We start from the raw sequence: 24,625 nt of genomic DNA, 5'->3' as shown, positions 1-24,625 counted from the left end.
TATTCTGTGGTAAAAGAGGAGTCAAGAAACCTCAGGCTTGCTCCTAACCGTAAAGTCATAGGCTTTTAGGACATCTGAAGTGTGAGGTGGCTGGCTCTAGGTTGCATTCACCTAGGCACTGAATGTCCAGCAGGTGTGTTTCTGAATCAGCTTTGCATCTCAGTCTGGGCTGAGGCTCAGGACAACTTCCTGAGGTCCAGGGTGACATACTAGAGCCACCCTGGCCGATCAATATTGATGCACATCTCTGAGTGCCTGTAATAACTCAGCACAATATTACATTCTGGTGCCGTGCAGCCACACAGAGCAGGTCTGCCACAAGTTATATTTAGGGAATAAAGGCTGCTTTGCTGATATTTTCATTCCACTACATGTAGGAGTGAGTGGGATGAAAAGTTATGGACTGTAGGGACAAAGGATGCAGTTTACATTTAAGTGAAAAAGCAGTGGATAAAGTGATGCCTTTAAGGCTTAGTCTGCCACTGGAGCAGGGTAGCTGAATGCTAACCCTTCCCCAGGGAGGATGGAAGGAGACTGTACCTAACGACACAACCTAGCCTTTGTGATCAAGTATAAGTGATCCGTGCTTCCTGGCATTGTTAACACGTTCACATGTGTGTGTTCATTAGCTTTGAAAGCAGGGGCTTTTAGAAACAAGAAAATATGGGGCAGGAATATGGTAGCAACTGACACATGCTTTAAAAATTGTGCTGAGATGTTCTAACTACCTTGTACTTAAAAAAAATATATATATATTTCCTGTCATTTCTCTCCACCAGTGCTACAAGTAGGACATCGCTGCAACACTGTGCCTCCAAGACACAGAATTTGTATTGCATTGGTGTTAGCCACTAATAGGATTCCAGTACAAAGAGCTATAATCCATTGCTAAGTAAGTGACAGTGTAGTAATATGGTTTGAGGAAAGGACATGGCTAACATGCTACTCCTGCTCTTCAAAGACTTAGTTTTATAATCCTCTGCAAAAATCTTTGTTCAGGTTTCTGGAAGTATTTTGTAACTGCCCACACATTCCTTTAAATATTGTCTCAAGCCCGACCAATGTATTTGCTGAAAAATTCAGACTATAATTAGTTATGCATTCAGTCTTCTGAATCACCATATAATGGTACGTTGTGTTGGAGCTGTAACTATTAGCTTTAATATTTCAGTAGGTTAATTGCTAATGTAGTTTTAAGGACCAGTAAAGTTGTCACCAGCAGATCAGTAATTTTATCATCACCACTAGATAAAACTTCAGAGCTTGAATATGACATCTGTTCAAGTGTAGTGTGTCAGCCTTGTGTCTGAGCTAGGGGTAATGGATACTTCCAGTCTCATTTTAACATCACAGTTTTTAGTGCTTGTGTGGGGATCTGTTGGCATGCTGTCTGCTGATCATGCTTTTGCTCGTGAACTGGTGGATTTTTCTGTGTTTAAAGCCGTATGTGCTTAGGTAGTTGAGGTCTTTTGTGATTGAGAACTTAACACTTCTCTCACCTTGATCTCATACTGGGTCATTCAAGTTGAATAAGTTATTTTCTGTACATGATAAATCAGACTTTAGTTGTATAGAATACATGGTTGGGATTAATCTGCAATATTGTAGTGCCTGTAGGAAATACATCTAAGCGAGCCTAGGATCCCATTATAATAGAAATACAGACTCTTGTCAGTGCAGCCTAGGTTTGGCTAGATGAGCTGCACCCTACGCTCTTGACTTGATTTCAAATGCTGTGATGGCAGTCTCAGACAATTTGCTCAGATGCTCAGACCTACACTCTGGACGGGTAATCCTGGGTGACAGAGATCCTATCATTGGTAAGATTATCAGATTGGAAGCTCTTTCTCTGCCATTAACTCATTAAAACTGCACATTATTACAGCACTGCTTAATACAGTAGTCCTGGGGTTCTGTTCAAAGAGATCCTGCACCTTTCTCTCTTTCCATAACGGTATCCATATTACCCAGGTGGGTGCCAGAGCCTCAGCCTAAAGTAGACTTTTAAATTTTCCCAAAAAGCATATTCAGAACTGGGGTCCTACACAGTGTTGCTGCCTGGGGTGATGGTGGCATCCTTACAGCAACCCATGCATCTCAGGCATGTTGAATCAAAACTGGGAAATGGAGATCTGGAGAAGCCACGTTGCTGAGGTGCTGCCTTTCTGATCTGTATGAACTGTTAAGCTGTGGGGAAGGTGTGTCTGGCAAATGGGCAAAGGATCTGATACTGTCGGATGAAAAATGCATGTGCGAGGGCAGGCTGGAATTACACTCTGCCTCCAACACAATGGGAAATGGGGATATATTGCATGGAGTAAAATACAGCTTCATCTTATCCCTTGTTCAGAGACCCTGGCAGAGCCACTGAGTGCGTGACGATGAATATCTATCTCTTCTAATGCTCACAGCTGGGTCTTTGCATGGCCAGATCATGGACTGCCAACTCTTGCTTCTTTTCTGCAGTGTAAATAATGAACTATAAAGGCTGACACTTTCACAGATTATTTAGAAACCTTATTCCCCTGATGTTCAAGGAAAATGAGGCTGCTAAATTGCAATATAACTCATGGAAATGTCCCTTTAATATTAGCGGGTTCTATTAAGTAAATATCCTGGAGCTGTTAGCCTTAAAGTCAGTGGGACTTGGCTTTTGGATGCCTTTGCGAGTCAATTGAGACGGGCTTTGTAGGAAGAGTGAATATCTTTTGCAGACACTAAACTGGGAGGAAGTGTTGATCTGCCTGAGGGTAGGGAGGCTCTTCAGAGGGATCTGAACAGACTGGACCAATGGGCTGAGACCAGTGGGATGAAGTTTAACAAGGCCAAGTGTACAGTGCTGCACATGGGACATAACAACCCCATGCAGCACTACAGGCTTGGGGGAGACTGGCTGGAGAGCTGTCAAGTGGAGAAGGACCTGGGTGTGTTGGTTGACTGCAGGCCAAATATGAGCCAGCAGTGTGCCCAGGCGGCCAGGAAGGCCAATGGCATCTCAGCTTGTATCAAAAACAGTGTGGCCAGTAGGTCTAGGGAAGTGATTGCACCCCTGTACTCAGCATTGGTGAGGCTGCACCTCGAGTGCTGTGCCCAGTTCTGGGCTCCTCACCGTAAGAAGGACATCGAGGTCCTTGAACAAGTCCAGAGAAGGCCAGCCAGGCTGGTGAAGGGGCTGGAGAGCAAATCCTATGAGGAGCAGCTGAGGGAGCTGGGGATGTTTAGCCTGGAGAAGAGGAGGCTGAGGGGAGACCTTATCACCACCTACAACTACCTGAAGGGAGGTTGTAGAGGGGTGGACAGTGGTCTCTTCAGCCAGGTGACAGGAGATAGGACAAGGGGAAATGGCATGAAGCTGTGCCAGGGCAGGTTGAGATTGGATATTAGAAAAAAAAAAATTACTGAAAGAGTAGCTGGGGCCTGGAACAGGCTGCCCAGGGAGGGGGTTGAGTCACCTTCCCTGGATGTGTTTATAAAAAGGGTAGATGAGGTACTCAGGGATATGGTTTAGCTTAGGATGGGAATGGTTGGACATGATGATCTTCAAAGGTCTTTTCCAATCTTGTGATTCTGTGTTTCTGTGATCTTCTATTATGCAAATGATATCTGAGGAAAAGAGAAGAGGCTTTGGGGCATAAAAGCCATTCTTCAGGTCATCTGTATTGTGAGTCTAGGCCTTACTTTCCAAGTGATGTATGAGCTGTTCAAAATGTCACTCAGAGAAAAGATTTATGGTGTCTGACTTCGTCACCCTCCCCTTTCTTATGCTGGTGTAAATCAGAAGTGGTTCAGTGAAGCTAGACTGTGTCAAACTGTCCAAGAGACACGGACTGTACAGTCTATTACTGGTACTTGCTTGGAAAGACCAATAACTCCTGCTTCTTCAGCACATCTTGATGTAAGTTGGACAGTTCTTATCTCCCTGTCATTTTCTTTTCTCCAGTAGTCTCAAACTAGAGAAAAGTTGGTAACTGTGGCAGAAAAAAATACGTGTCCTTTGACTGGAAGATGGAAGCTAAAGCACTTCTTTAAAAATACCATATGCTGCTAAATAAGGCCATGGCTATTTTTATCAAAAACTGGCTTTTTGGAAGCTTAATTGTCTTCGTTCTGCTCATAAAAATCAAAATGATACTTGTTGGCAGGATGGACTTAAAATAAAATCTAGTTGCTGTACTGAGAGCTGTGAAAGATTTAGATGAAGCAACTTTTTTTTCTTTTTCCTTTTTTTTTCCCTTTGCCTTTTTTTTTTTTTTTTCTTTTTCCTTAAAGCAATTAGAGATATGTTCTGTGACCTGCCCTTATCTTCCTCTGGCTTGTCTGCACGCTGCCAGGCTTGTCACAGGCTGCGTGGGTCTCTCTGCTAGCCGTGTGTGCACAGGCTGCAAGGCTAAATTCAAGCTCTGGGGCTGTGTCCTATCTTGTTGCCAGGGAACAGTGACGAAGTGCCTGAGCTAAACTCAAATTTAGGAGCCTTCTTTGCAATGAGCCGCTTACGTGACCTTCGGCAAGAAATTTAAGTGGGGTGAGATTCCTCTCTTCCAGTGTCAGGTGCTCAGTAGTTAACTCTGACTCCAGTCTGGTGGAGAACTCTGCCTATGGGAGGGGGGTGCAAGACAAGGAGACCGCTCCCCTGCTTTAGATAATTGTCTAAAATTGAGGCAAATCTCCCCTGGGGTCATCTCCTTCTCCTCAAATATATTGTGAGACCAGATGGCTACCTTGGACCGATACCTAACATCTGGAATTCTGAAGGACTGTAAAAGTGCTTCAACTCTGTGTTAATCCCCATCTGACCCAGATACAATCTCTGGAGTCTCCACTGACGTCACAAAGGTTTTGGGCTGTGTTCGGTGTTACATGACATGTAGCTGCAACATCAGCAAGGCATTGTTTGCACATCCTTAGATTTCTAGAGAGCTTTTGGAGGTTAGCTTTGAGGGGAAGAAGAATTCCTCCCTCTTGCTCACTGTATTTCTGAAGGCTCACTGATGCTGTTCAAAGTACTTCATGGTCACAGTCCGTCCTTATCTCCACAAATTGATGACCTGACCTCCTCTCCCAGGATCCTTGTTTTTGAAGGCAACAAGAAGGGGAACTTTTTCCAGCAACAGTGATAGGAGAGTTAGAGGAGTCATGGCAGTCATCACCCAATGGTACCAGGAGCAGAGTAAATCAAGATGAGTAGCAATGACTTTGTGGCAGGAAGTTTATTCTAGAATAAACATGATGAAAATTTGCCTTGAGGAACCTGGAGGGTGGGACATGCAGCTAGAAGAACTTCTTTCCAAAATAATTTGATCCTGGTGAGATAATTCTGCAGCTGTAAGTGCATGTTTCTGCATGCAGGTGTGTGCATCTTGGTCTAAAGGATCTCATGGGTTCACTTTCTTCAGTGGTGAAAGCAGTTGGGTACATTTTGGGTCAGAAAGTGAATGATAAGTTCACAACTTCTGATTTCAGATCAAGCAAGTTTTCCCCAGTGCAAGAAGAATTAAGAGACATCTTTCCTTATAGACATTTCATTTCAAATTCTCTTCTATTTGGTATGAACCCATTTCTTTCCACCAAGGGGGAAATGCTTTTCTGGTCTCTACTTATGAACAAGAGCTGAAGGATTTCTTCTGTCAATGCTTTGACAGTTTTCTGAAGCATCTACCTTAGCTTTGATCTCCTTCTCTCCTCTCCCTATTAATTTTTAACACTTGTTAAAAGATTTGTTCTATTTGTGAGTCATGAAAAGGTGTGTTAATTTATAGACAGCTCAAGTATATCTTGCTGTAATTTCAAAGTGTAATTTTTTCCCTTCAAGAATTTAATTCATGTCCTCAGCTACCACATAGCAGTATAACTACTTTGAATCTCATGAAACTCTCTTGATTTGCACCTGACAAGGCTTCTGACCTTGTTAGTTATAAAATTTAGAGCTTATTTCTCACCAAGAACATCACACCAGAAAGAATCCTCTGTCAAATCATATGCAGCAAAAAATCTCGGTTTCCATCAGAGGAGGAAAAAAGCCACTATTTTTTTTTATCAGAAATGAGTTTGCAGGAAATACTGAAGTTGTCAATATCTAAATGCACAACTGAGTATTTCTTATGAAAAATAAATGAAAAATATCTTATAATCCAATTTTCCTTTTGGACTACAGCAAAGTTTTCTGCCAGCCTCTCAAATACTATCCTTTTGAAACCCCTCCACTTACTTTTGTTTCCACACTGAAAATGTACAAACTTGTCTAGAATACTAGTAGTAAACATGGAATGGAAACGACTCCACAGTTCAAAGCTTCACTGTGACCTATGGGAGAGATTAACAGTATAGTGGTGGCATTCATTGTGAGAGTCATGATTTTGTTTTTATCTCTTTCTGTACATAAAATGACCTGATTTTTGTCTCCTGTACCTATCCTTCAGTAAAGATGAGAAATTTGGGGGGGGGGGGGGTGTTCAAGTTCATCGGGTGAAAACCTCTGCAAATCACAGGACAACTTGCAGGCACTTTTGAGCATCTTAACTGCAATAAAGTCAAGACAGGGATAAAGGAGTAAATGGGGTGCAGTTTCAGGCTGTTGTCTGAAGGGTAGTGTGCTGCACTTTTAGTGCCAAATCAATCTGTTTTCACTGGAGAAAATATTTTTGATCTGTGTGATGAACAAAACACAGGAAGGGCCATTCTGCTGCTCTGATACTTTCTTGTAAAACAGTGAGGATGAAATATGCAGGCAGTGGTCCAAGAGACCATACATCAGATGCAATAGGAGGAGGACAAGGACCCCTCTGAGAGGGTTTGGGCTGACTCCGTGCTGCTGATATTCTCCTGCAACCCACTGGCCTCTCTCAAAGGGGAATTTGGCATTTATGGGTAACCTTTGACATGAGGTGCATTCCCTGGGCAGTGAGTGTAGGTGAAAACAGCAGGAGCAGACTCTATCGCCCTGCCACATGCTACCTAATAAATGGCAGATCAGAGAAGTGCTTCAAAGATGCTTTTCAGCTGTGAAATTCACATCAAGCCTTTACCTGTTCCCCTGCTTTCTTCTGCCCTCCCGCTCATTTTCTTTCTCTCTCTCTCTTCCCCCTGCCCCAGTGTGTGATATTTGATAAAAAAGAGCTTTGGTTGTAATGAAAATTTGATTTGCATCCTCAGTCTTTTCGTTTTGCTCCCCAAACTCAGGACATTTAATGCCAAAGGCCTGCTCTGGGGACAAGGCATTTGCTGGTCTTCTGTTACAGAGCATCACAAATGCACAAGTCACCCAACCAGGGCTCTACTTGCTTTGGTCCATCTCCAGAAACAGACCTGTCTGGCAGCCCATTAACCCTCTCCATCTACTCCAAGGCCCTTCACCCTGTGTGGGTGAAAAGAGCAAGATTTAAATACCCCAGCAGAGTGCCTTGACTCTTTCCCTAATTTGGCAAGTTGGAACCTTCTTTTTTGGAGCAGAAATCCTCTATCAGCATCTGTTCAGAGAAGGTAGAGTTGAGATCTCATTGTGTTGCTCTCTATGCTAATCCAGGGTGGAAATTAATTCCTTCAGAGCATGCTACAAGTGTTCATGGATATACAGATGCAATGTACTTGCCATTGCTTCCACAGGACTCTGCAACCACCTCTCTTTTCTCCTCAACAGATGCTCTCCAGCACAGGACAGTCTGGATCTAGAGAATGAAGCCTTCCACATGTTTCATTGACCCTTCTTCCTTCCTCAGGCCCTCTTAGTTTGAACAGTCCAAATGCAGTGCCCTGGTTTCTTCCCTCTTCTGCTCAAAGCTTTGAATGTCTCTGCTTTTGATTTCTTGAAGCCCTTTCTACATCCTCTGTCATCTCTGCTTTCTTTTTCTGCATGACAAATTTCTATTGCTTCATAGGGTGAGGGAGAAAACTACTTTTCTAACATCCATATCCTTCAAAAAATACTTGTTGTTGGTCTGGTCTCAGCCCACTCCTGACAGTTATGTGTAAGAGTAAATGTGGGCTTGAGAGGAAGTGATGGGAAGGAATAATAATGTCAAAATAATGGTAATTAGTTGTTTCTTGTGTTCTGTTTAAGAAAAAACAGGGGAAAAAAATTGCAGAAGGCTGTGAAATGCAAAGTGTCCCTGTAGCAATGGCCTAAGATCTGCCTTAAACAAGCAGGAGAATCCCAGCTTTGTGTATCCTAAAAGGTTAAAACCACAGGATGTCTGAATTTCAGCCTAGGTGCAGATGTAAGGCATGTATTGACAAAAGCCAGCCAAATCAGTTCATAACACAAGCACCAGTGGGAAAGATCCTGTTTCCTGTGATGTTATTATTGACCAGGGATTTCACATCAAAGCAGTTTATAGTGAAGCTGTAAAAATCAAAACTTGTTTTTCTTCCTTGTTCAGAAAAGGGGCAGTTTTGATTGCGTTTGTTTCCTTTAAATACATCTTTTAAAAAATGTTAAAGCATCCCTTTTCAGTGCTTCTGTGAGAGATGAAAAATTCTTTCTCAAGTTGCATGTTTGGCAGTTATCAGAGAAGTCTCAGCCTTCCTACTCACTCCATTCATAGTTGTCTCCACCTGAACTAGCTGCTCTGTCTTCCCCTTACAGACAAAGCAAACAAATAGGTAGTTTGGAGCATGAGTCAGACGTTGTATGTGCCTTTTTAGGATGACATGAATTTGAAGTCATTATTTCTAATAAAAAGGGAAGCTAAATAACAGCCATTTACATTTGAGAGTGTGTGATCTCATGGATATCATGCAAGTTGTCTTTATCTCCCTACCACCTGGGACATGTCCAATACAGTTCAATATTTATTTTCTCATGAACTAGGCACTGCTAGTAGGTGCTTTTTCAAGTCTCTTGTTACCTCCTGCCAATATGGGAAGTCAATATTAGTTATGTCCCAGAGCAATGTTTCCAGTGCAAGAAAATCTGTATGTAAACTAGGAAAAAAGACATGTCAGTTTTGACACTAATACATTGTTGGAACATTTTCTTTATCCCTAGTGTTGCCACATTCTACTAGCCTAATGTGAGAGCTTCAGGTTCATGAAATTGCTGTCACACTCTGCATAAACTGGCCTTTGCCCACTCTAATGATGTGCAAACCACATGAGATAGTACCAAGAATGAGAAGTGTTTTTTCTTGACAGACAACTGAGTTTCTTAATTTGGGGCTACTGAGTTTTCCAAGTGGTGTTCAAAATGAGCCAATACAAAACTGTGAGGAGAGGTCAATAACCCAGATGAGTTGTGCTGCCACTGGGAGGGAGCTCAACAGCTTGGAGAGATGGACTGACAGGAACATCATGATGCTCAGCCAAGTGAAAAGGAAAATCCTACACATGGGGAAGAATAACCTCCTGTGCCAATACAAATTATGGCTGGAAAGCAGCTGTGCAGAAAAGAGGGGTACTGGTGGACACCCAGGTGACCATGTACCAGCAGTGTGCCCCTGCAGCAAAGCAGACCAGCAACCTTCTGGTCTGCATGAGGCAGAGTTGCCAGGGAGGTGATCCTTCCCTTCTGCTCAGGACTAGGGAGACACATCTGGGATGCTGTGCCCAGTTCTGGGCTCCCCAGTACAAAAGAGACACAGACATACTGGAGAGAGTCCAGCAAAGGACCATGAAGGTGATGAAGGGACTGAAGTACCTGTCATATAAGGAGAGGCGGAGAGAGATGGGACTATTCAGCCTGGAGAACAGAAGGCTCAGGAGGCTGTATGTGTAAATACCTGATGGGAGGGACTAAAGAAGGATCCAAACTATTTTCCGTGGTTCCCTGTGACAGGACAAATCAATAGGCACAAACTGAAACATGGCAAATTTTGTTCAGGGATAAAAGAAAACCTTTTTGCTGGACAGTGACTGAGCATTGGCACAGGCTGACCAGAGATGTTGTGGAGTGCTAATCCTTGGAGATACTCAAAATCCAACAAGACATGGCTCTGAACAACCTACTGTAGGTGACCCTGCTTTGAGCAGTAGGTTGGATGATACCATCTTCAGAGGTGCTTTCTCACCTCAAGCATCCTCCGATGTGATAAGCAAAGCTCAAAGAGGCATGGTGAGGCCAACCAAGGTTGTTCTTTGGATGCAGAGGTGAAGACCTCCCTTTGGCAGTCTGCTGAGAGCACAGGCTGTGCTTCCCTTTTGAGAGCATCCTTCTGGGGCTTACAGTGGCAGCTTTGCCACTCTGAGATGGAGGAGGTGAAATCAGGTGATCTGACTCATTCTGGGCTTCCATGGGTGAAACTCTCAGTGCATGTCTAAAGTGACACATCTGTGTTGGGGATCAAGTTTTGCAGACTGCAAATGCCTTTGCTGAATGGAATACTCTGTTCCTTGGCCTAAAATAATATTTTTTTGAGAATTCCTTTAGCAATATGTTTAATGCAACTATTACCTGGAAATAACAGGATTTCACTGTGTGGCACAAACTGATTCATACATTCCACAAAGTGCTGTGCTACCTGTAACTTCATCTTTCTTACTCCTCTGCAACATGCCTTCAGACAGTTCTGCTGAATGTGCACTGCATAGCAAATCAGCCTGTACAAAGCTTTACATATCCATAGGGACAGAGGCTGTAGACATTCCAATGCATAAAAGAATACAGGCTTAAACCTTTCTCTCCACATATTAGATACTCTCCATTTATTCACTAGAGCCCGGGGTGCAGCAGGTAGTACAGGGAGAACTCCAGCAATTCTCATTGCCATATTATTTTATGAAGATTAATGAACAGAGAAGTGAACAGGAGAGCTCAGCAATCTGTTAAATCAGGGTGTTCAGGCATGTTTGTAACAAGCAAATAGGTCCGGCGACAAAGCGATACGGATGAGAGGTGTTAAGATGCGTTCACTGATTTCAGAGTTCTGCAAACAAAAATCCTGCTGTGTGATCTGTCATTCATTTTGATTATGGATTACAACCAGCAGTGGAAGACATCTTTGGAGGGTACTGTGAGGAACTGTTTTCTTTTACTGACAGAGTGAAATATGGACTGTGTGGATTGAAATCAGCTGTTCCGTGTTAGACATGGAATGAGCAGAGGAGGGAAATCTTTTGGACACTTTTGGGTTTTTAATATTTTTTATTCAAGCATCTTTAATTTTGAAAGATTGAAACTATGTGAAATGAGACCCCTTTTTTACAAAAGGCCTGTTTATGTGAAAGATATAGTTTCTCCATGCTGCAAACAAAACTGCTTGCTGTAACATTTGCAAGAGCAATACATGACATTTTTTGAGAGTTCAAAACTTTGCAATTAAAATAATGTATTTAGTGCCTCTGTGTGGTCATTTGGCCCTGTCTTGAGGTCAGATGCCCACCAAAGTTGCTCCATCACTCCCCTTTTCAGCTGCACCAGGGAGAAAATACATACTGGGAGGCATAGGAGTCAATATAAGGGCAAGGAGAGATCATTCTGCAATTAGTGTCACTGGCAAAACAGATTCAACATAGAATAAAAGAAAGAAAACTCTCTAATTTATGACACTGCACTGCTCACCCAGTGACACCAAAGTCGGGTAACGAGAAGTGCGACCAGATCTTAAAGCACCACCCCCCACCCCTCCCTTCTTAGCTAACTGAACTTTAGTCATGATTTTGCTCCCATCTTCCCCCACATTGTGGCACAGGGAGAGGCAGGGACTGGGGGAATGGGAGTTTCAGTCAGTTCATCACAAGTTGTTTTCTTTCTTAACTGAGGGGGTCCTTCCTCACACCCTTCCATTGCTGCACCGTGGGGTCCCACCCACAGGAGACAGTCCTCCACCACGTTCTCCAATGTGAGTCCTTTCCCACGGGGCTTCAGCTCTTCCCCAGCTGCCCCAGTGTGGGTCACTGCTATGGGTGCAGTCATCAATCACAGAATGTCTCTCAGTCTCTCAGGCCCAGACTGCTCCAGCCTGGTCCTCCACAGGCTCACAAGCCTCTCCCCAGCAAACCTGCTCCGGCACAGATCTCTCTCTCCCTCCCTCATTTCTGTGTCTCTGTCTCTCCACCGGCTGCAAGTGCTGGCAGAGACCCTGCTCCAACACGGGTCACTGTCTTCTGTGTGTCTCCACCCACTCCAGCATGGGGCCTCTCCACAGGCTGCAGGTGGAGTCTGGGCCTTTTCCATGGGCTGTGGGGGGACACCCACTCTACCATGGGTTTCTCCATGGGCTGCAAGGGCATCTTTCTCTCTGGCACCTGGGGTGCCTCCTCCCTGCCTTCCCCTGGCCTTGGTGTCTGCACATTTTCTTACATCTTCTCATTCCCTTCTCTGGGAGCAAAAAGCAGCTGCTTGTGGGGTTTTTTTTCTTCTAACTGTGATTCCCAGAGGTGCTGTGACCGTTGCTGATGGGCTCGGCCTTGGTCAGCAATGCCTCTGGCCTTGAGCCTGCTGGTGAGGCCTGTGGGGCCTGCAGAGAGCTTCTGGCTGCTTCTTGCAGAAGCAGCCCCTGCAGCCCCTCCTTCTTCACCAGAACCCAGCCATGCAAAGCTAGGACACTCTGACTCTAAATATTATTTGGTGCTTAATAATTAAGACAACCAAGTTATAGCTGTATAAGCTGGAATGATGCCATGCCTGCTCAAATGCACATTCAGTGGGGTGATGCAGGTCATTGGTTGCCACTGCAGGAGGTAGTGCTGGAGCTGGGCAGACAAACCTTCACCCTCCCCTTTGTCTCGCTGGCTTCCAGCCCCATCCATGTATGAACCCTGGATCAGCTCCCTCAGGTAGTGGGACAGGGTGTTCCCACTAGCTCAATGCTCTCTGTATCTTATGAACTCTTCAGCAGACACAGGGGAGTCACACAGTGAGCGATGTGGACACCAAGAAGTCCTGTGAAGAGTCAGTGGCCAGGCACAGACAGCAAAGGGCCATTCCTCAATTATGAGTCCCATATACATGGGACTGTTTCTTCACCCCAGATGTAGGCCAGGAAGGGGTAGGAGAGACCTACCTTTAATGACTGTGCTATAGCAGAGGGAATGAGATCCCCACCATACCCATGTACAGGGCAAATTGCTTGTTTCATAAGATGGTGATCTTAATTCTGGTAGAATCAATTCTGAATCCCAAATTATATAATTTATTAGCTCGGAGAGGGAAGGCATATTAAGTGATGCCTGGGAACGTGAAGGTTTCTTTCCTGTTCACATTATGCTACAAGCAATTCCAGAGGACACGTAGCAGCAGCTGTATATCCAGTGACTAGGGAGGGAATAGATGCCTCTCTTCTTGTGAATTTATCAGACTGGTTTTGTCCTCCATCTTCCAGATGAGGATATGGCCAATGGTTTCAAGTTGGAGCACAGGAAGTTCCGCACCAATATGTGGAAGAACTTTTTCACAGAGAGCACTGGGACAGGCTGCCCAGGGGGGTTGTGGAGTCTCCTTCTCTGGAGATATTGAAGACCCGTCTGGACGCCTCCCTGTGCAACCTGTCCTAGGGAACCTGCTTTGGCAGAGGGGTCGGACTCGAAGATCGTTTGAGATCCCTTCCAACCCCTAAAATTCTGTGATTCTGTGATTCTGTGAATCTGTGACATTGCAGCACTTAACATTCTACCTACTATGATAATGACATGAACCACACGTCCCATCTGAGGATCCCAGTGAGTAAGCCATGAGAGCAGATAGTCTTGCAGCAAAATGTAGCTGCTGTAATCTAAGGCATTCAATGGAAGAAAAAAAGGAAATCCAAGCAGAAGTCTCCAGACTCAGAAGACCAGGGCAGGCATTGACACAAAGGTTTTCAAAAGTGCTTGAGAGATGTCAAAGAAAGTCCCTTCCAACCCCTAAAATTCTGTGAATCTGTGAATGGTATCAGGGCTACTGTGGGCCAGTGTTAGCTCATGTGCTGCTTTTCAGTGATGTGTTACAGATGTAACTTACTGTTTTCTGCTTCTGTTTTTCTGCACAGTGAGCAGAGTTATTTTGACAGCTATCTGATTTTGTCATTCAATGTTCATAATGTTCATAGTAGAGATTGCAGACAACTACAAGCATACATTGCTTGTGACTGATGTAGATACTTGCTTTCAAAAAACACCTCTTGAAATAAATTAATTTATATGGTCAAAGAAACATTAATTTCATGAGGTGGATGAATGAAATCTTCCTCTACAGCACTTTAGTTCAATGGCGTAAATATATAACATAATATATATGTGTGTGTAGATGCTTATTTCAAAATGAAGAATTTTTATTGCCAACTGTACCAAAGTGATAAGTTAAGGTTGTAAAATAGGGAATTATTCTTGTGTAATTAATTTTTCATTGTCTGTATGTGAATATATGTGCTTTATTGCCTCTTCAGGAGGCAGAATACAAACTATACAGAGTTTTACCTATGAGCAATTCAACGCAGTAATGAGAGTCTTCAGGTATGAAAATGCATCTCTCTTCTTATTCACTCCCTGTCACAGAAATGGGAACTGACTCCTGCCGTGGTGTCATCCCTAAGTTGCTTCTTCACAAGATGAGAAGGAAAACTAGGGCATTGGTCTGCAATTAATTCTGTATTGTTACGTGTCCTGCGTGATGTAGCTTTGGCAAACAAAAATAAAAGAACCCCTTTACACCTGCTTGAACCCTGGAGTCTTCTAGTTCAAGAATCTCTTTATATTTGTTGATATACATGCTATATAAATATGATGATATATTAATATAATACTTTTTTTATTCCTTTGAGTTCACATCAGATGATACATTTCTGGTTTTACCTGTAGCAAGCAATGAAAGAAGGAAACTGTGAAAATCTGAGTTACTCGCTGAAGAGAAGTGTTTGTTCTGACCCATTTTATAAGAGATGTATCAAAATAAATTCACCACAGACTCGAGTGATCTGTGGGATTCCCTGTAGATGGGACTGTCTTTGGTGACTGCTTTGAACTCACACTTTATTGATTTGAGTGCCATCTTCAGATTTAACATAGCTTTCAGAAGACAATTTAACTTTTTCAATAATATTTTTGTGCTGAGAGCAATGCTTAGTTTCACAGAGGAATCATTTTGCAGGGATGGCAAATGTTAACCTTTAAAAGCGTAGTGATTTATTCCCCTAATTCATTGTGGATTTCTTATTAGCATCTGGGGCTGACAGAGCTGTTATATTCATAGGCTATAGCTGTTAATGGGTACACTGATGTTTCTGGAGACATACCCTTTGGAACTGGGCATGAAGATAAGTTTGGCAGAGGCGTAGAACTGCCCGTGCATCATTGTTCCTACCTTTCTCTGATGTGTCTGGTACCAAGCACACAGAACACAGTAGGTTTGCAGTGTGATGGATGATTGACCTTAACAGGCAAAGCATTTCCTGTTTCCTTTGTTATTCTCTTCTTTTGCTGAAGAAAACAAAATAGTGCTGTACTTACAGTGGAATAATTCAACATGGTTTTCAGATATAGTTTCCCAGAGAAACTAAATGCATTCCTTGATGTCTCTAGCTGTTGCTTGTAGGAAATCTTTGAAATAGATTTAACATTGCCCTACTATCTGTCTCCCCTGAAATTCTCAATGCCTCGCCACAGACCTCAGATGCAGCCGTTGTGTGCTCCCCAGGTGAACAGGAATGATTCCAAACCCTGATCATGTTTCCATTTGCACTTGTAAGGGGTGGCAGTTCATCTATCAATCACCTCCTGCCAACTTGTCTCTCTTCAGAAGTCAAGTCTTTGATACCTCTTTCCAAGTGAGCCCATGGGAACTCTGAAAACCCTTATCTGAATATGCCCAAAGGATACTTGAGATTTTTTTATTGCACTTCATAACTCAAATGAAAAAACTACTTAAGAGAAGATCGTGTATACCTTAGACAGATTACTGAATCTGATCTGCCATTCTCCATTTTCATATGACCTTTTCAAGAAAAATGGGGATGTCAGGAACTCAAATGATAATAGCTAGGGGTCTTCCAGCAAGTGGGAACAATGCAGTGAGGTATTAGGTAAAGTGAGTTCTGCAATAACTTTTATCTGGTCAGCGACAATGATGTAAATGGTTTCTTCTCATCATATTCCTCCTATTGGGATGTCCTAAATCAAGAGAACAAGTTCATTAGAGAAAAAAGAGGCAGAAATCCAGGCTTCTTTGACTATGAATAAGGCCTGTGTGGTAAATTGGAGCAGCAGGAGGAAGAAAATTACAATTTGATTTGCAAATTGACTCTCTTCCACTCCCATTTGCAGAAATAAGGCCCATATGCCCAGTAAGCAATTGCTGCTCAAGGTAAAGCTCTGCACCACAGAGGGTTTCTTGGCAGCAAATGAAAGGAGCATTGCCACTCTGCTATGTATGCCAGCTCTAATAAATCTGTGGATTAGTTTCCTGGCTGCCACAATTGAGCCAACTCAAAACCATATGGTTCTCCTTTCTTAAACGTTGCCATTCGAAAGGAGCTCGACCAACTCCCTTCCAGACTCATTTTTGTTCTGAGGAGAGCTCCGCAACAATAAGGAATCATAAATATTGGAGAAGTCTGTGACTTTATTCATCCCTGTTGCCTAGTCTGGCTGATGGTATGAGATAAGAATTGCATTTTATTGGTCTTCTTGCAATTTCCTTCTGTTTACAGTCTGCCCTCTGATTCTCTTTATGAATTGGAGCGTGGCACAGCGTGTTCATCTGGCTTATTTACTTGCAAGGAAGAGTCCCTGGGACATATTCTGAATCATACTTGTTATAAGCCTAGAGAGTCTTATGAAACAGTTTAGTGGTTCTTGGGCTGAAAATGAGATTTTGGTTCAGGGATATATTATTTATTCTATTTTTCCCAAGTCTCAAAGATACACTCCTACCTGTTAAGCACTAATCTCCTTCTGTAAATGTGCTGAGGCCTGACCCAGCTGCTGTTCTCTTACAGATAGCTCTCACTTCTGCAAATAGTCTTCATCAGCTGATGGGCCAAGCCCCTTGTGTGAGTGAGAGTGATAGGACAAAGCCAGAGGAAAAGACTGAGTTACAATGAGGGATGCTTAATCTGTTCATCTGCAAGACAAGGTATATCCTCCCTCTTGAAAACAATCTCCTAAAGTCTCTTCTAAATTACTGTACTAAACTGAAGGCTCCCATTCTTACATGCAAGTAGATGCAGCTTGGACAGTTGGTATGGCTGCTATATCAGCAGAGCCTTTTGTCAGGAATTGTGAGTCTCCCCTTGGGACACCTACACAGAAGACATACTCACTCTTAAGCTACCACTGTTTAAAACCTTTTGTGTTAGCATTGGTATAACTGACAATCCAGGAAACAGAACAAATTCTTTAGCCCTAGTTCTGTAGTGGTTTACATTTTTTGGTAGTGCCTTTGCTAGTTTAGTTCAGACCTTTTTTTTTTTCTCTTTTAATGATAAGAAAAGCTTAACCTAAATGTTAACACCAAGATAATCTCCAGACTGAACATAGCCAGCCCCTTTTCAGTGCTCTGTGGGGACAGGACAAGGGGCAATGGCTGCAAGTTGGAGCACAGGAAGTTCCACACCAACATGGGGAAGAACTTTTTCACAGTGAGGGTGACAGAGCCCTGGGACAGGCTGCCCAGGGAGGTTGTGGAGTCCCCATCTCTGGAGATATTCAAGACCTGTCTGGACACTTACCTGTGCAATATGAGCTAGGGAGCTGCTTTGGCAGGGCGGGGTTGGACCTGATGATCTCTGGAGGTCCCTTCCAACTCCTGTGATTCTATGATTCTATGATAGCTGCACAAGAAAGTTACTTACTCTTCTTTCCAGATTCATGCGTATGAAACAAAGCCTCTTTATAGCAACATAAGTGTCTCTACATTGGAGCGCTCATACACTTTGACCTAAATCAATAACATTAAAAGAGTTCAATGCCTTTATGGAAGCACCTTCCAAGAATTTGAAAGCTACACAAGTGATGCTTGGGATCTTGGGGATGATTTGTTTTGTTTTATTTTGTTTAACTCGTTTTATTTAGACTCACAAGGTAACTGCAGCCTGGCTGGAGCATGCACATGGGACTGAGACCCCATAGAAATGCAGCAGTAAGTGGGGAGCAGGGTGGGATGGGTGAGCTGTAGAAAGGTCTGGCACCCAGTCTGCTGAAGGAATGGTCAGTTGAGAGGAGCATTTACAAGAGCTGCCCGCAGTCGGTAGTGGTGATCTTCTTACTTGTTTTGCCATCTTTGGAGCCACAGCACTCCATGGCCTCGATGACGTTCATCCCTTCCTTCACATGTGCTTGCCATCCAACCATTCAGTCTTGGCAGCGCAGATGAAGAGCTGGGAGACATTTGTGTTGGGACCAGCATTAGCCATGGACAGGATGCCAGGGCCTGTGTGCTTCAGGATGAAGTTCTCATCAGGGGACTTCTCCCCATAGATGGATTTGCCACCAGTGCTGTTGTGATGTGTGAAGTCACCACCCTGGCACGTGAACCCAGGAATGATTCTGTGAAAGCAGGACCCCTTGTAGCCAAATCCCTTCTCGCCAGTGCTGAGAGCACAGAAGTTTTCTGTTGTCTTGGGGACCTTGTCTGCAAACAGCTCGAAGGTGACACGGCCCAGGGATTCACTGTTGGCGGTGATATCGAAGGAAATGACTGGGTTGGCCATGGCGGGAGCGAGCAGCAGCGACGGAACCGTATGGTGGGCATGGTGTATCTTGGGAACTATTACGCGGCACATGCATGATGGCCAGGGGATCAGGCCTAGCCAACGTGGGTTTACAAAAGGTAGATCCTGTCAAACAAATCTGATCACCTTCTATGACAAGGTGACCCACTTGATGGACGAAGGGAACGTTGTGGGTGTGATCTACCTGGACTTCAGTAAAGCCTTTGACACAGTTTCTCACAGCATTCTGATTGAGAAAATGTCTGCTACTGGCCTGAACAGGTGGACCCTCTGCTGGTTAAAAACTGGCTGGATGGACGGGCCCAGAGGGTGATGGTAAATGGCACAAAACCCATCTGGAGAGGCCGGTCATGAGTGGCGTCCCTCAGGCTCAGTCTTGGGTCCAGTTTTGTACAATATCTTTATCAGTGCCCTTGATGAAGGGATTGAATGCTCCCTCAGTAAGTTTGCAGACAACACTAAACTAGGAGGAAGTGTTATCTGCCTGAGGGCAGGGAGGCTCTTTGGAGGGATCTGAACAGACTGGACCAATGGGCTGAGACCAACGGGATGAAGTTTAACAAGGCCAAGTGTAGAGTGCTGCACATGGGACAAAACAACCCCAAGCAGTACTACAGGCCTGGGGAAGACTGGCTGGAGAGCTGTCAGGAATGTGAGCCAGCAGTGTGCCCAGGTGGCCAAGAAGGCCAATGGCATCTTGGCTTGTATCAAAAATAGTGTTGCCAGTAGGTCTAGGGAGGTAATTGTGCCCCCGTACTCGGCATTGGTGAGGCCACACCTCAAGTACTGTGTGCAGTTCTGGGCTCTCCACCATAAAAAGGACACTGAGGTCCTTGAGCAAGTGCAGAGAAGGTCAACCAGGCTGGTGAAGGGGCTGGAGGGCAAATCCTATGAGGAACGGCTGAGGGAGCTGGGGGTGTTTAGCCTGGAGAAGAGGAGGCTGAGGGGAGACCTTATCACCACCTACAACTACCCGAAGGGAGGTTGTAGAGAGGTGGGCGATAGTCTCTTCAGCCAGGTGACAGGAGATAGGACAAGGGGAAATGACATGAAGCTGTGTCAGGGCAGGTTTAGATTGGATATTAGAAAAAAATTTTTTACTGAAAGTGTTGTCAGGGCCTGGAACAGGCTGCCCAGGGAGGGGGTTGAGTCACCTTCCCTGGATGTGTTCAAAAAAAGGGTAGATGAGATACTTAGGGATATGGTTTAGCATAGGATGGGAATGGTTGGACTCACTGATCTTCAAAGGTCTATTCCAACTTTGTTATTCTGTGATTCTATGATTCTGTGATTTAGAGGGGCAGCAACACTGCTATGTTTTCATCAGGTAATCACTGTATGAACCATTTTCTGTTTTTCTTGGCTTGTGTCTCTCCTCACCTCTTATATTTATAGAATCATAGAAGGGTCTAGGTTGGAAGGGACCCCAAGGATCATAGAGTTCCAACCCCCCTGCCACGGGCAGGGACACCAACCTCCAGGCCTGGATCTACACAAGGTTGCCCAGGGCCCCATCCAACCTGGCCTTGAACACCTCCAGGGATGGAAGGTGTTCATTTTTTTGGTTTTGATTCCTTTTTTCAGGCCAGTCAAGATATATCACTCCAAAGAACACTTTCTCTCCTTAATATAGTGGGGAAATAACTATATATTTCTAATTTTTTCCCCCTCTATCACACATGTTTTTGTAATGAGTACTCTTTCCAACCAGTGTAATAGAGTTTGAGGGTCTTAGAAAGTGAAGTGGAAAGAGACACCCCCACTTTGATTCTCCTGGCAGGCAATTTTACTCATTCAGAACTCACTATCCAAATCCTCTGGCTCCTTCTAAGATACAGTAAGTTTGTATTTGTCCAGAGCACTCAGTCTAAAATACATGGGGGTTCTGGCAAGCAATAGCTTTTTCCTTCTGTTTTCTGATACCATCTGATGAACCTGAGACCTGGAATCATCAGAAGATTGCCTTCAGCTGTAGGGTTGTTTGTATGTTTATGGTTTATCACTGGATCCGCAGTTTTGGACGCTGCTACATGATCTGAGGATCCTGCTGGATCTTGTGCTGAGGATGCTGGGGTGAGGCTTCCAGGAATTCCTGGTTTTACCACAGGATGCTTATATGGTCTCTGTCAAATTTACATCAGCTATTTCATTTTTCTCAGTAGTTGTTAGTACTAATTGACCCTTTTCTGATTATAAGTCTACTGGAGAAGCAACTGCTTACTCCTTGGAAGTACCTTGTGCACACAAGCCTCAGCTGTGGCTTCTGCATGCTACAAAAAAACACATAATGAATTCAGATTTGCCTTTACTATTTCCCCTAAATACTATTTACTATTGAAAATGCCTTGCAAATGGCTTGGTCATTTGTAACTAAAGCTCCAGGTAAATAGATAAAGTACAAGGACTGAATCTGAAGACCAAGATGGCCTGAAATTCTCTGTCATGGACATCCCAAAAAGGAAAAAAAAAATCCCCAACCAAACAAATCACAACTAAGGGGAGTTTGGGTAAACTGAAATAACATCAGAAGCAGCTGAGTGTGGGACAGGTGGGAGACACCACAGAGAAAGTGGGAAAGATTGGTCAAATTGCTCTGGAAAAGACTGGAAGTCTGTCCTTACTGGGTAGCCTTGTCAGCTCTGTGGTCCCAATGGGATCTCCCCCTCCCATCAGGAGCAGACCTGAGGCAGAAGTAAAGAATCATTCAACCCTCAAACTCAATTTTGCAGCCTGTTCAATTTTAGTTGTCCTCATTTCATCTCCAGGTGCAGGGGGAATGGTGAGACAGCCAACCTGCGCAGCTCACGGCTGCTGTTGAATGCAAATTGCTCCCATAAAATGGAGCATCCCTCTGCAAACCTGCCTCCTCCAGAATCCTCTCCTACTCTGCTAATGCATCATGTTACTTGGTTAATTCAGACAGCAAGGTACCAACCCTCCCCCCACTATGCACATCAGAGCTGTTATCGCTTCTTCAGGGACAGCCTATTGCTTTGGGGCAGATAAACTCTTTAAGGCAAATATATGGGACCGAATCCATCCCTGGTGCAATTCCATTGAAGTCATCAGGGTTTTACACCTGAGAGAGATGTGAAGCCGATTGCATAAAAGCAGAATTTTATCCATCTCCCTTTCATTTAACTCCCCATGAATCTGAAATGAGCTCCTCTGCTCATGACTTATTTATGTCAAGCCATACATTTAAACTCAGGGCTTTCTTTTTTTAAAGATGATGTCCCTTTACACAACTGTTCCTAGTGGAAAGCCTCAAATGATTAGACAGCAAAAGGAAAACATGGGACTGCATCAGCTGACACTCTCCTTTCTCCCACTGAAGCACAATAAAAGGGACTGCTCAGTTTGGAGTTCTTTTAATTCCTTTACCTCTCCAAGGAGGAAACTTTCATCACTAATGGGGAGGCTGTTGTACTTTAAAGAGGAAGAGCATCCTGTAAAGCTGTCCTCAAAAACTCTTAAACAGAGATTCATGCCAGCATCACTGAAATGCGCTCAGAGTGTATTTTTCATACTATAGCGGATTTTTCAGGTGGGAAAATGGTGGTGGAGACACAGATACAGGTTCAAAAACAACCTTTAGGCCTCCTGTTATCTATGAACTTGCAAAGTGGGAGTCTTTCATGCCCTATTCCTTCCATCTGAGCTCAGATAGATATTGGCTTACAGAGGAATATTTCTTTTCAACAGAAGGAGCTAAATAAATATCAAATAGGAGTGAAGATTGGTGGATATGTAAGAGTATAAAGAAAGGTCCCTGGGTACAAGTGTGGCTTTGCATGGATGTGATCTCCTTGATCTGCATGCAAGGTCCAATTTCAGCTCACTTCTCCAGCCAAGCAGTATTCTGTAATCCCTTCCACCAAGCCTCCCCTCTCAGGAGTCAAGTAATTTCGAAGGAGTTTTTGTGTGTTCTATTTTTACAATTCTGGTAGAGCTATTTCAGGAGTTGAAAAGAAATCCCAGCATTTAACTACTCTTCAGAGCCATAAGAAATGCAGTGTCTTTGTTTGTCTGAGACTGCCCCAAAGGTACCCTTTGACAACACCTTCTGAAGAGGTATCTCCCAAAAAGTGTCAGAGTAAAACCCCTTGAGCCAGGTGTCTGAACTAACATCTGTAAACTGGCTCAAATTCATCAGTGTTACAGCAAGCTTTGGTCTGGTTGTTAATGTATGCTACTTGTGTTGTAGGGACATCCAGGTCTTCTAGATACCTCGTAATGGTGGTGTGTACCCTAGAAGTCTCATGCCATAGGACCACAAGTTGCTTGCTGCTTGGCAGCTGTCAGGAAAGAGAAACAATAATTAAAAAGGGTTTTTTTCTGAACAGATCCACAGGATTTGCTATGGACAGCATGGTGGGAATGAGTTCTTGAAATGCATAAACTGGGATGAAGGCTTACTAAATATATTTAGGTGTTTAGCATGGAGATGATGCTTTTTATTGGAAACAGGTAATGCTTTTTAGTGGAAACCTGGACAGTCATGTGGAATGAAAATTGGAAAATAAGTCAAGTAGGAAGACACATTTCTAAAGAAGTTCAGGATTTTGACCAAAGCCCAGTAACTTCTCTGTTAGGTTTTTATCACCAGTGTTTAGCGAGGCTCATTAGAATGCTGAGCAGGGAAATAATCTGACCCAGTGTAGTCTCTACAATATATATGCTTACACACGTGCTATTTGTCTCAACACCTTGTATTATCAGAGGAGAGAAACAGATGTTTCGAGGACTTGACTCCTCTCATCCCAATTTAGCTAAAATAGGACGAGACGGTTCATGACCTAAACACGCCTGTTTCCATTAAGAGAAGGAAGCCTGGGCAGCTGGCTTGAATGAGGTATCTCAGCTGGGAACTGCCCTTTCCAGACTTCTGTTACAGAATTTTCTTTCTTTATTCAATGAAATTTGTGGAGAAAATCAGGTTATGAGTATCCTGACTCGTGCCAGAGGCCAAGGTGGCTGGTTTAAATGTGTGCAATGTCTAGTTTAAATAATGACGCTTGTATTTACACATGACTCTGGGAAATAGCTTTATCTCATCCTTTAAATGTCTCTTTCTCTAAGAAGCCGCATCTTTGCTGACAAGGAGAAGATTTAGTGGGTGTTTAGTGTAACTGATTATCTGCTGATTCAATCAATTATGTGAACCTGGAGCCAAAGAGAACATTATGTGGTTTTATGCTGGTATTGCAGCTGCTCTGTTGCTCGACCCTGTGACATGTTTGCTATCTGGTGTAAATATTTGCATCTGTCAGAGAAACCTGGCCTGTCCCCCACTGCCAAAATGTTCTGCTACAGAGACTGAAACCTTCCTTATTAGTTTGCATAAGGGTGAGCACAACCTGTTTGAATTCAGGTGGAATAAATTGACTGGGCAGAAAAAGAAACCTCTGAAAAAATAAATACTGGGTCAGCCTGTAATAGAGCTGAAAAGATTTCCGAGGTGGAGCCTCTGCAAAGCCTGTACTTGCCATTAGTGGCCTTTCTGTTATGCCTTTACAGTTACCTTTTGCACCAGTTGCATGGATGTAAAAGCAGAGAAAATGAGGCTGACAATGATCCTGTGTGGAGTAAATTGCAAAGGCCGATATCTGTATTGGAGAGGCCTTGGAAAGTGAAATTCTTACTCTGCAGCTGGTACTTTCTCCATGCAGAACAAAGACCGCAACCACGCAGAAGATCCAACCAGCTGCTTCAGTTACGGTGACCTGTCACAAGAGATGACTGACACCAAGACTTTAGCACAGCAATTCCTTGTGCTTCACTTCAGCTCCCTGGAGACCAGGGGAGAAATAAATATTCATAATATGCTACTGTGTGTGCTTGCTTCAGGCTCACTATCAGCCACCAAACAAGAGCACAATCAAATGCACTTCCTTCTGGAGACTTGTTAATGTCTGAAACCTGGGTGGTTGAGGTCAGGGATGAGCCTGACCTCATCCCCCTTGCCTGACTGAATCCTCCCTGCTGCCAGAAGAATAAGGATGATCATAGGAGTCACTGCTCTGTCCCAGATGTCCTTTCCAGCACTGCTG

General features: G+C 43.7%; 2 protein-coding genes across 2 annotated transcripts in view; one reads left to right on the top strand and one right to left on the bottom strand.

Annotated features, from left to right (window-relative positions):
* Window positions 1–24,625, top strand: part of FRMD4A (FERM domain containing 4A) — a gene marked incomplete at its 5' end in the record, with an annotated part of 377,986 nt that overhangs the window by 20,431 nt on the left and 332,930 nt on the right. The gene's annotated exons all lie outside the window — the stretch shown is intronic.
* On the bottom strand, window positions 18,067–18,584 carry LOC311204937 (peptidyl-prolyl cis-trans isomerase A-like; the record flags this gene model as incomplete). Its single annotated transcript, XM_084279204.1, is given in 2 exon segments — window positions 18,067–18,173; window positions 18,176–18,584. Coding segments are annotated over 2 exon segments (483 nt in total). The 5' UTR covers window positions 18,552–18,584.

Source organism: Gallinula chloropus (assembly GCF_964237585.1).
Source record: "Gallinula chloropus genome assembly, chromosome: 1".
Taxonomy (NCBI): domain Eukaryota; kingdom Metazoa; phylum Chordata; class Aves; order Gruiformes; family Rallidae; genus Gallinula; species Gallinula chloropus.
This window is presented reverse-complemented; position numbering and strand designations above follow the sequence as displayed.